This window comes from Gigantopelta aegis, chromosome 5, assembly GCF_016097555.1.
Source record: "Gigantopelta aegis isolate Gae_Host chromosome 5, Gae_host_genome, whole genome shotgun sequence".
NCBI lineage: Eukaryota > Metazoa > Mollusca > Gastropoda > Neomphalida > Peltospiridae > Gigantopelta > Gigantopelta aegis.
Window position 1 is genome coordinate 35,729,496 of NC_054703.1, and position 12,717 is coordinate 35,742,212.

At 31.3% G+C, this 12,717-nt stretch overlaps 1 protein-coding gene across 1 annotated transcript in view; it reads left to right on the top strand.

The window, feature by feature from the left end:
* The first annotated feature begins 3,618 nt into the window (after positions 1-3,618).
* LOC121373123 (tenascin-like) overlaps positions 3,619-12,717 on the top strand; it is a 29,530-nt gene continuing 20,431 nt past the window's right edge. The window contains exons 1-4 of the mRNA XM_041499574.1: positions 3,619-3,628; positions 3,828-3,956; positions 7,608-7,760; positions 8,770-8,916. Of these exons, the coding sequence (XP_041355508.1) occupies positions 3,619-3,628; positions 3,828-3,956; positions 7,608-7,760; positions 8,770-8,916 (439 nt within the window). The remainder of the gene's footprint in view (positions 3,629-3,827; positions 3,957-7,607; positions 7,761-8,769; positions 8,917-12,717) is intronic.

Consider the following 12,717-nt stretch of genomic DNA (forward strand, 5'->3'; position numbering starts at 1 on the left):
GAATTTTTTTTTTTTTTAAAACCCCCTAAAAGGCCAAAAAACCAAATTTTGAAAAAAATTTTTTAAAAGAATTAAAATTTTTTTTTTTTTCCCCGGAAATTTTTAAAAAAAAATTTAAAATTTTTGGGGCCCTTTTTTTTTTGGGGTTTAGTTTGGTTTTTTAAAACCCTTTTTTTTTTTAAAAATTACCAAATTTTTGAAAAAATTTTTAAAAAATTTGAAATTTTTTTTTTTTAAAAAAATTTTCCCCCCCCCTTTTTTAAAATTTTTTTTTTTTAAAATTTGGGGCCACCCAAAAAAAATTTTTTTTTTGGGGGGGGGGAAAAATTTTTCCCCAAAAAAAAAATTTCCGAAAGGAAAAAAAACCCCCCTTTAAAGGAAAAAAAAAAAAAAAAAAAAAAAATTTAAAAAAAAATTTTTTAAAAAAAAAGGGGTAAACCGGTTTAAAAATTTTAAAACCAAAAAATTTTAAACCCAAAAATTCCGGGATTTTTTAAAAAAAAAAAAACCCCCAGGTGAAAAAATTTTTTAAAAAACCCTTTAACCCCGGGATTCCAATTTTTAATTATTTAATTTTAATTAAAAAGGGAACAAAAAAACCCCCTAAAAAGGGTTTGGGGTTTTTAAGGTTGGGGGGCCCCCCCAAAACCCCCCTTTTTTAAAAAAAAAAATTTTTTTTTTGGGCCCAAAAAAGGGGGAAGCCCCCGGGGGGGGTTTGAATTTAAATTTTTCCCCATAAAAAATTTTTTTTTTTTTTCCCCCCCTTTTTTTAAAGGGGAAATTAAAATGGGGGGGGGGGGGTTTTTGGTTTGGGCCCCCCAAGGGGTTTTTAAGGGATTTGGAAAGGGCCCCCCTTTTCCCCTTTTTATTTGGGGGTTTTTTGGGGGGGGGGGTTTTTTTTTTTTCCCCCGGGAAAATTTTCCTTTAAATTGGGTTTCCCAAACCCCAAACAAATTTTTTTGGGAAATCCCCTTTTTTTTTAAATAACCCCCTTTTCCCCTTTGGGGTTTTAAACCAAACCCCCCCCCTTTTTTTTAGGTAAATTTTTTTTAAAACCCCTTTAAGGGGGTTTCCCAACCTTTTTTTTTTCCCCCCTTTTTTTTTTTCCCCCATTTTTTTTTTTAAATTTTCCCTTTTTTTTTTAAAAAATTTTTTTCCTTCCCCAAATTCAACCCCCTTTTTTTTTTTTTTTAAAAATTAATTTTTCTTTAAAAAAAATTTTTTTTTTTTCCCCAACCCTTTTCCCCCCTTGAATTCCCCCCTAAAAGGGGGGCCCGTTTTTTAACCCCCCTTTATTCCAAAGGGGAATTTTTTGGGGGGGAAAAATTAAAGGCCTTTTTGGGGGAAAATTTGGGGGAAAAAACCCCCCCCGGGGGGGTTTTCCCCTTTTTTTTTTAAAAAATCCCTTTTTTGGGGCCCGTTTTTTTCCTTTTTTGTTTTTTTTTATTTAAAAGGGAAAATTTTTTAAAAATTTAAAAAAAAACCGGAAAAAATTTTTTTTTAAAGGGAAAGGTTTTTTTTTTCCCCCCTTTTCCCCCTTTTTAAATTAATTTTTTTAAATTTTTTTTTTTTAAAAAACCTTTTTTTTTTATGGGCCCCTTAAACCCAAAAAAAAATTTTTCCCAAATTTTGGAATTTAAATTTTAAAATTTTTTTTTTTTAAAAATTTTAAAAAAGGGGGGAAATTTTTTTTTTTTTTTGGTTTTTAAAAAATTTTTTTGGAAAAAAACCCCAAAAAATAAAAAATTTTGGGGTTTAAAACCTCTTTAAAATTAAAAATTTTTAAAAGGGGAAAAATTAATTTTTTTTTAAAATTTAACCAAATTTTTGGGGTTTTTTTTTGGGGTTTTTTTTTTTAAATTTTTTTAAAAAATTTTTTTTATTTTTTTTTTTAAAACCCTTTTTGGGGTTTTAAAAAAAAAAAAAAATTTAATTTAAAGGAACCAATTTCCCTTTTCCTTTTTGGGGTTTTTTTTGGTTTTTGGGGTTAAATTTTAACCCAATTTAAATTTTTTTTAATTTAAAAAAAAAAAAAAATAAATTTTAACCCAAAGGAAATTTTAAAAAAATTTTTTTTTTTCAATTATTTTTTAAAAATTTTTTTATAAATTTTTAAAATTTTTCCCCCAACCCTTTTTCCCAAAAAGTTTTAACCCAAAAAATTTTCTTTTTTAAAAAAATTTTTTTTTTAAAATATTTTAAAAAATTTAAAATTTTATTTAAATTTTGGGTTTTGAAAACCCCCCCTTTTTTTAAAATTTTTTTAAATTTTTTTAAAAGGGTTTTTAAATTTTAAAAATTTAAACAACCCAAAAAATTTTTTTTTTAATTTAAATTAAACCCTTTTTTTAAAAAAATTTAAAATTTTCCTTTAAAGCCTTTTTTTTCCCCGCTTAATGAAAAGGAACCTTTTTTAAAAAAATTTTAAAAAAAATTTTTTTTTATTTTTTTTAAAAAGGCCCTTTAATTTTTTTAAATTTTTTTTAAAATTAATTAAATTTTTATTTTCCTTTTTTTAAAAAAAAATTTTTAAAGGGGGTTTTTTTTCCCCCCAAAAAAATTTTTTTTAAAAATTTTTTTTTTTTTTGGGTTCAAATTTTTAAAAAGGGGCCCCCAACAAAAAAAAAGGGGAAAAAAAAAAAAATTTTTTGGGGGCCAAAAAAAACCCAGGGGGGGGGGGGGGAAAGGGGGGGCCCGGGGGGGGAAACCCCGGCCCCCCGGGGGGGCCCCTTTAAATTTGGGGTTTTTTAAATTTTTTAAAAAAAAAATTTTTGGGTTTTAAATTTTTTAAAAAAAACCAAATTAAAGGGGTTAACGGGGAAAAAAATTAAAAAAAATTTTTTTTTTAAAAATTTTTTTTTTAAATTTTTTTAAAATTTAAATTTTTTTAAATTAAAAATTATTAAATTTTTAAAAATTTTTTAAATTTTTTCCCCAATTTTTGAATTTTATTTAAAAAGGTTAAACAAATTTAATTAAAAAAAAATTTTTTTTTTTTTGGGGACGGAAAAAAAAAATTTTCCTTTAAATTTTGGTTAAAAAAAAATTTTTTCCCTTTAAAAAACCTTTTAAAAAAAAAAAAATTTAGGGTTTTAAAATTTTTAAAAAAAAAAATTTTCTTTCCCGTTTTTTTTAAAAAATTTTTTTCCTTTTTTTAAAAAGGGGTGGGGGTTTTTTTTAAAAAAAAAAAATTTTAAAATTTAATTTTTGCCAAATTTCTTTTTTTTAATTTTTAAAAGGGGGGGGGGGGGGGGGGGGGGGGGGGGGGGGGGGGGGGGGGGGGGGTTTTTTTTTTTAAAAAAAAAACCTTTTAAAACCCAGGGGCCCGTTAAAACCCTTTTTTTTTTTTGGTTTAAAGGGGGGGAAAAAAATAATTTTTTCCCAAGTCCCGGTCCTTAAAAAAGGGTTGGGGGAAAACAAACTGGCCTTTTTAAAAATTTTAAAAAACCCCAAAAAACCCAGTTTTCCTTTTCCCTTTTTTTTTTTGGGGTTTTTGGGGAAAAAAAATTTTAAAGTAAAACACTACCTTAGGGTATTTTGTGAAAATATGAATACAAATGTATAATGAAATTCGTCCGCTATATCTTTGTCTCGCAATGGACATGTCTCTATCTTCCAATGGAACATTGTTAGAACGTCCAACGTGACGGTCCATATATTTTCAGGAATAATATTATAAAATAAATATATTATATTATTGACAGTAATGCATGTCTTGCAGTTTCTACATGTGGTTAATGTCTATTGATCGAATTAAAACAAAACTATATACATAACTAACACGCAGGTCCGTTTCGTTAATATATTATTTTTCGTTATTCTTTCAGTTTGTGACGCTGGTACGTTTGGAGATAACTGCATAGAGTTCTGTCACTGTCAAGGTCAACCGTGTAACTATACAACTGGAGAGTGCGTGGGTGGATGTAAACAAAACTGGACTGAAAAACAGTGTGATGGTATGATACGCGCGCATACATACATGCACCAGTGTGTCCTCGATCCTCCAATGTATGTAGGTATATGTGTGGGGGTGGTGGGGATAGACAAGTTTATTAATAAATGAAAGCTATCCAGGGTTGGACAGGTTTATCTAGCCCCGTGAAAACGGTCGCTAATTCCGTCTAGTGGAAAAGAAAACATAACATGGTTACTATAAGTGTTGACGAAATAAAACAAAATAAATAGAATACATTGGATGAGAGGCTTAGTTTTATTATTATTGTTAATACTTGTGATAGTTACTGTTACGAAATATTTGATTGCGTCATACTGTTGTTCATCGAACTGTAAGAATGAATACAGGAATTTCCTACATGGCTGTGTTGTTTAGGGCTACCTATAAGGTACTTGCACTAAAATTAGGGATGTTTTCGCATCTGTTTTACATTCCTTCTCCCCCCCCCCCCCCCCCCCAACCATCATGTACGTAAACGTATCGATCATACATACGCACCCCGAGTGGTGTTACTTTCTGTGGTGCACGGGTGACAACATGTTCATGAATGTGTTCTATCAGAGAGGCAAATACAGCACACGATCACGTGACTCTCCTAAATGTTCGGAATACGTTCTGTAGGCACTGATATATATATATATATATATATATATATATATATATATATATATATATATATATATATATATATACACATATGCACAGACACACACACACACACACACATATATATATATATATATATATAATATATATATATATGTATATTTGTATATATGTATGTATGTATGTATGCATGCATGCATATGTGTGTGTGTGTATATATATATATATATATATATATATATATATATATATATATATATATATATTGTGATAACCGAGCGTCTGGATGTTTTGTGAATGGCTGGTAATAAACTCCCAAATAACTATAGAAGGCAAAGATGACACAACAAATTTGTAAAGTTCAATCATTTATTATGTAACAACATGAGTAAATAGTTTTCTAACACTCTAAATAAAATGCTTCTTACACTTCACTATATAGTATATGCATATCAATCAGTATTTGCTATCAACAAGCACTTGCAGGTCATACACATTGACCAACAGGTCATTAAACGTTGCTATAAACTAACATTGTCTGAGCTATATGTATTCATTAAGGTAAGTAGTATTGAGGTTACCTATTTTATCATTAAACTACATTATGCAACTACACAATTATTTCCATTATAACTAAATTTCTATTTACTTATACTCAAACTTCAGATGTGCTAGTTTAATATATTGCTTTATCTTTAATACTACAGTTTACTACACTATCTCTAATACTCTCTCTCACTACTTCCTATTACTTCAGTACTATATTTCTCTACTCAGAGTGGCACTACATCACACTGTCACTTCAACACTATAATAACTACACAGGGTGGCACTACATCACCCTCACCTACCACTTAAACACTATTAATTCAGTAGGGTGGCACTACATCACCCTCAACGACCACTTAAACACTATAAACTCAGTAGGGTGTCACTACATCACACACAACTACTTCAACTATATGTGACTTCTCACTCTTCACTACTTGTACACTATCTTCTCTTATACACAGTGTGAACTACCTCACTTTTCACTACTTCAGCAATATATTAAACTACACTTTAACTTCTATTTCAATACTTCTCACTCTTCACTACTTATATTCTATCTTCTCGTATACACCGAGTGAACTATCTCACGTTTTACTACCTCAGCAATATTAAACTAAACTTGAACTTCTATTTCAGAACTTCTAACTCAATAGACTAAATATTCCCATCTCAGAATAATTTCATTTAAGTCCGAGACACATTATCTCAATGTTAACTTTTCACAGTAAATACCATAGCACTTCTGGGCTCTCAGTTTATGATTCAAGGCTAACTAACCTACATGTATATCTAAATAATAAATTTCTAATTAATTATTATTGCCAAATATAATTATCATGTTTATTTATGCTACTTATTAGTGAGAATGGCTATCTAATCCCAACTCTTTATTTAAACACCACAATTTTAGAAAATAAACAAAATGGGTCCCAACCCACCTAATGTAGGCTAAGGGTAAAGCCAGACTGACGGTCAGCGTTAAACGCTGCCTTTTTATAACTTTTGCTAATCAGCGAAAGATCAACGTGCTGGTAAAATCAGCTTGCTGAATCAGCGCACTGGGAGGGTATTCACGTCTAAAAGAACTAAAATCAGCCGCTGAAATCAGCGTCGCTGAATTCGCGGAGCCGGCTGAATCAGCGAACTAAGACCCGCCCCCAGTTTGGCTGGGTAAGGCTAGTCACGCTAAAAGTACACTCGACTTCCCTATTACTGGTGTAAACTAATACCTCAATAAATTATCTAAATAAACATATACAGTAAATTCTAATCTCATTCATGTTCCTACAAAAAAAAAAAAATTATACTTTGGTTTTCCAAAGTTTAGTTGTATTTACCGCTAAAAAGTTTGACAGCTGTAACCCGGATGTACAACAAATATAATTCTTGAAGGCCACGGTCAACTCGGCCATTACCGCCATTTGCAAGTGCGTGAACATATAAACATGATTTGTTAAACACTCAGAAGTGACAAGAAACTTCGTGCAACGACATGACATCATTGGAATATGAATTTGGAATATACACAAGTAATAATTACATCATTTAAAAGGATCGACATTCGCCCAAACGTAATAAAATGGACATGAAAGACTTCGTAAGTTGGCGGTTGGTAATGGTCTCATACCGGAGTTATGTGAGCGCCAGTTTACAATTATGGAAAACAAAACGTAACTCAAACAGTATTACTTATAAATATACTGGGTTCTCACAATATATATATATATATATATATATATATATATATATATATATATATATATATATATATATATATATATATATTGTCTATTACATATAGGCCATGTGCTTGTTTTAAAGTTTAATCTGTAGCTTGTATTGTTTTGATATACTATGATCATGATATTATTGAATAAAATTCACTATAGAGCTATACACTGCATTGACTTTCATTCGTGTATCTTTGTCTTGACACCCAATAGCCTGAAGTGTCGTCATTAGAACATTCATTCATCCATTTAACAATATACTCGAACACCACAAAAACCCATAATAAATACAGTTAAGAACTGGAATCGTGTAAACGTTTGCACTATGAAATTTCAGATATATAAGAATTATCACAAATGAATGAAAGGTTGAATGTTAAATGACACCCCAGCACATAAATAGAGATTGGCTATTAGGTGTTAAACTATCACAGTACAGTGTTCGAGGTTCCATAATGGTAGACTAACACTATCAGGCCCAAAATCGAACAAGTCCTGATGCGCCCACCCCACCCCCTAAAAACATCTGAACGGAATCCTGCAATGGAATCTGTTCAAGGTTTATTGATCTTTGTTTTGTTTTTTTAATATATATATATATATATATATATATATATATATATATATATATATATATATATATTTTTTTTACTAGTATTTCAATCAACTATTTACATGTATGTTTATATGTTTACCTTTAGACTTACAGTTTTTCTCGAGGATTTAGGTTCTGTATTATAATATTATTATGTTGATTTTTTCAGTGTGTGATTCAGACCACTATGGTTTACTGTGCAATGCTACATGCTCCAACAGACACTGTGATCAAACTAACGGAACATCCAGGTGTGACAACATAACAGGACAATGTGACTATGGGTGTCAACCAGGCTACACGGGAACAGATTGCACACAAAGTAAGATCTAGATGTTAAAACAGAACATCCTGGATTATTAAGGGTCGAATTTACGAAACCTGTTGGTGGTTTTTTTCAAAGACAGGGATTGAAATCAACCGGTTATGTGTCAAGTGAAGATGCAATTAAACAAATATAAATCTGACGAGACGTCCTGATCTGTCGGTCATTGTTAATGGATTACTAATAACGTGCATTTATTAAACTATGTTAAATATAATTATGTGGATGCAATCGTCTCTGGGCATGCAACTCAAAGTATAATATATACAAAGAAAAGTGAATAAATGCCGTATGGAACTTTGATACTGCCCCTTTAAACTAGACCAGTGAATATGTTGCTAACAGATGAACCAGTGCTCAAACTAGTCAGGTCTGTTAACGTCAATTTGGGGCTGTTTGGGGATGGGCTGGACAAAAGTGCCATTTTTTTCCACCAGAAACCCACACTGGTGTGTAGATTACAAAACTTAAAAAAACAAAACTGATTTTCAACCAATAGGAGGCCATTATGGCGTTATTTTCTAAAAATAGCTGCCAGTATTAAAAATAGCTCTATCCATGTAGCATACTGGTAACTTTGAATAATTTTGTTTTTACGAATTATCTTTGTAATGTAATTACTATATCATGAACTACATGCTCATAAGAATTACAATGAAATAATTTAATATACTAGCAGAAACTAAAGTTAGATGAAAAATATATTTATATAAATAATAAACAGCAACATTTGTGATTTAAATCAAACTTACTTATGTTTTATGCATACACACAAACTTATCGATTTTAGAAGTGTTATTTTCTGCAAATATAATATATTAATATAAATGTTACAAACATTTAAAAAAAAATCTTATTTGAAATAGTACATAACATCCATGATAATTACTATCACTATGATAATGACATTTTGTTATGTTCCAATTGCGTTATGTGAAAGTGTAGAACAAATATGGAACGAGTATGAATTTGCAGTAATACTATGTTATACTCTATTATTATACAGAATGCCGTGCTGGTATGTTTGGATCTGGTTGTAAGTTAAACTGCAGTGAACGACACTGTGATGGAGACAATACGACGTGTGATGCTCAAAACAGAACATGTGAAGACGGTTGTAAGCCTGGATGGAAGAAACCAAGTTGTATGGAACGTAAGACATATATATGTACTATGTAATGATTATACATGATGATATGTTGTAATCCACTAATGGAGTGTAATTTCTAGTTAGCTCCTAAATATATCTTAACATTTTATAAAATGCTATAAAGTAATATTAATAGGATTTCTATCAAGCTGTACGAAACGTATTACATTTCTGTTCTGTATAATTATATGCAGTGATAATTTTTCAAAAATGTATAAACTTATAAATATGTCTGCACAAAATGTTCAACGTTAGTCTTATTATGTCTTTAAATATAATATTACATTAAAAGTGCACACTATTACATACATAATCCTCCAAAAATAGTGTTTGGTCTATGTGGTGGAAAATTACACATTCTTGCTTAGCGTTTTCATTTCTGAACATCTGATTTGAGCTTGGCTTTGCTAATATCTACAGAAACGCAAGACGATGACTCGATGCGACTATTTGTAAGAAGAAAAGCTAAATTTAAAATAGGATCTGTATCTCTATTGTTCGAATGTAGTTGTAACCTTAATAAGCTGACTTTGTATTGACAGTTATTTGTTGTCTCATATATCAGGTGCTATACCACTTTATAGATTACTGTTTTGGCTTTTGTTTTGTTTCTGTTTGTCCTGGACATACAATCCACATAACTGAGGTGTGTGTTCAAGACTGTCTGCATGAATCCCAGTTTTACAAAACAAATAAATATGCGTGTGCGCATATGAGTGTATGTGCGCCTATGTGCATGCGTCTGTGCTCTCATGAGTGTATATGTGTGTGCATGCGTACGTGTGTATTTAATTATGCCTTGTTACCCGGTGTAATATAAATTTAATTTCCTTAGAAAATGCTCACACCCATAATCTGCCATACATAGCCAGTAACATAAATATCACGCAACAAATAATCCAGGATATTCTTGGAAATGTGTTGTCCACGACAAAAGTTTCACGAGAGGTGTGCTATTTCATCAGAACAACATATCTGTCCAGATGTCGGTGGTCACCATGGCTGCACTATATGACCGTGGCTTTCAGATTATCCATCCCCAAATGCATTCTCCAGATCGGGCACTGTATGATTTCTATCTGTCTCAGAGGAAAATTCACATATGCGGGGCTTGGGATTTGTTTTAGCACTTTGAAATTAGGGCTTCAAAACCAGTTGCAGACTAAATGACATATGAGAGATAAAACATTTAAGTTTTGGTCACTTATATTCTTTCTATATCAATTTAATTTAGCAGGAAGGTGATTACTCTTTCTGTGGATGGATTTGAAGTGATGATGCTATCATGACAAATCCAAGATGGCGTCAATTTTGGCGGGAAAAACGAAAATATTTATTGGTTAACTTAAATCATTAGCTCATCACACATAATTGAAACTGCTTGTAATGGAATTTTAGTTATCTATTTTACCGGTAATAACAATTGGTCTGAATATCTAAGATAATTAAATATGTATTGACATGTTTTTGAATCCTGATTCCATAATATGTTTTCAAATTAATTGCTTTCATCTCTATAATTATATATTATATTGTATTCTAATGAAAATTGGCATAAAGTTACAAAAATCATTTAATTTGATTACTTTTGGTGGGAAAAAACAAATGTTGTTTTCTTATTATCATTCTTTCTCACGTAAAATATTTGAAGCTGCATTTTATTTTTATTTTCATTTGTCTCTCTTATAGTTTGTCCTGAATTTTGGAGGGTCATTAATCTGTAGTCGGATTGTTTTGAATTTTGAAAAGGACAGTTATTGTGTATTTTAGCCATGTCTACCATTACTATTTCAAGTCCGAATCGACCATGTTGTGGTCTCCATGGACATGGATTAATCACTCCATTGTCCACGTTCGTGCGCGTTTCTTGTGTATCGTTTTATACTATAAACACATATTTTATTTTTGCCAAAAAAATATACATTTTGTAGGCATACATACATAAATACTTACATACATACATACATACACACACACACACACACACACACACACACACACACACACACACACACACACACACACACACACACACACACACACACATATGTATTATAATGTGCACATTGCGGGGAATGGTATGTAGCATCGGGTTACAATCGATAAAATTCTATAGTAACTGGGTAATAGACGCATAATATGCAATATAATAACATCTCATGTCTGTTCTATGCGTGGTAGCAGTGTTCAAATACTTACACAATTTAATTAGCCGTTTTTAATTGTCGCTGGACAGCAGTTGCGTTAATTTAAATGTTGAGGGTTTATTATAATAAAAAAGGTTTAATATATTTGTCTCTGATGTTACTGTAGAAAGGACACTAACAGACGTTTTACGGATACAAACATGTTTGACTGCATAATCAATGTTTGGTACCTGCGACATCAATGGAAAGTTAAAAAGCTATACAATGTATATTGTAAACTGATGACAAGTGTGTTCTGTATTGTGATTGGTGAATTACGTTCATTTTTTGCCGGGATCAAATCAAAATAACACCCGAAAAGCTAATGACGTCATTAGCAACTGGAACAGGCGAAGTTGACGATTCAAGCGTCTACAGTTAGATTGTAGCCAGGTATTTTTTTCAAGAAATACCAAATGTACAGTTAGTTCCATAGAAAAATGCAGCCGTCTTGGATTTGATCATGATGCCATTGTGTCATATTCACCTATCAGTAAAGCGTAATCATGTTTGTAACATCTTATCAGTTTGTGTTGTCATACAAAAAATAGAACATTTAAAAGAAAAGATAATTAATGTGAAAGCAAATGCACATCTTCGATCCAATATGTCATTACCCATTTAATAACCCTATAACTTCAAACCAATTTGTCAGGATCTGTAAGAGAGGTAAATAATTGTAATTGTCATTTCATTATAAGCAAGTTTCTGATGAGTTAGAATGGCTTTATCTAACTAGTAAACCGATTTTGCGGCCCTCTTTGATTTGATCAAGATGGTGTAGACATATCAAACGCATATACAGACATCAGTAGAAACGATTTTTGAAACTTTCTGCCAATTTTCATTATCAAAGGAAGATAACAGGTAATAAAAACCTTAATATGTTAGGCCTACTCCGTACATCAGTGAATCATCAATAGGTCTTCAGACCGTAATTTCTGTGCCTAGAAATATAATAAATGTTCACAATCTGTTCATTTAGAAGTTATACAACCATGTTATATATACATGTAAATGAGGAGGTTCAGGATTACTATGAGGACGCCTTCTCTCATATCGAGGGTCAGGACATTAGGCAGGATCTTGAGAATAGTAGTGATGATGAGTAGGTCAGTGGTCATTTCCAGCACTGCCTCTGTGACCAGTAATTATGTAGTGTGCCAGTTTGTTCAATATTCTGAAAAATTAGTTTAACACTCACTAGCCCAATTTCAATAAATCGATGGGTGTGTGTTTAAATGGGGGGAGGGGCGGGATGACTGACTGAACTTTCGTGTAATCTTTTGATGACTTCCAATGGGGGATGGAGTATGTTGTGACCCAACTGGCATTATTTTCCGGTCATCTTTCCATAATTATAGTTCTAGAGTGAGTATCTTACTGTCATTATTATTGTCGTTTTAAATAAGTGTCAGTTTTAATGTTTTCTGAAGGCTACGAACAATAGCCCAGCAAATGTCAAACTTTGGTATATCCATGGGCAAGTAAAGTTCTTCTTTTGTAAATGTTTAATTCAACTTTCACTTTTAAGATGCTTCTAATTGTCTGTTCTTTGATTCGGCAACATTTCCTTAAGACTAGTTTCCAGAAATGGACTTAATGAGTTTTGCAAACA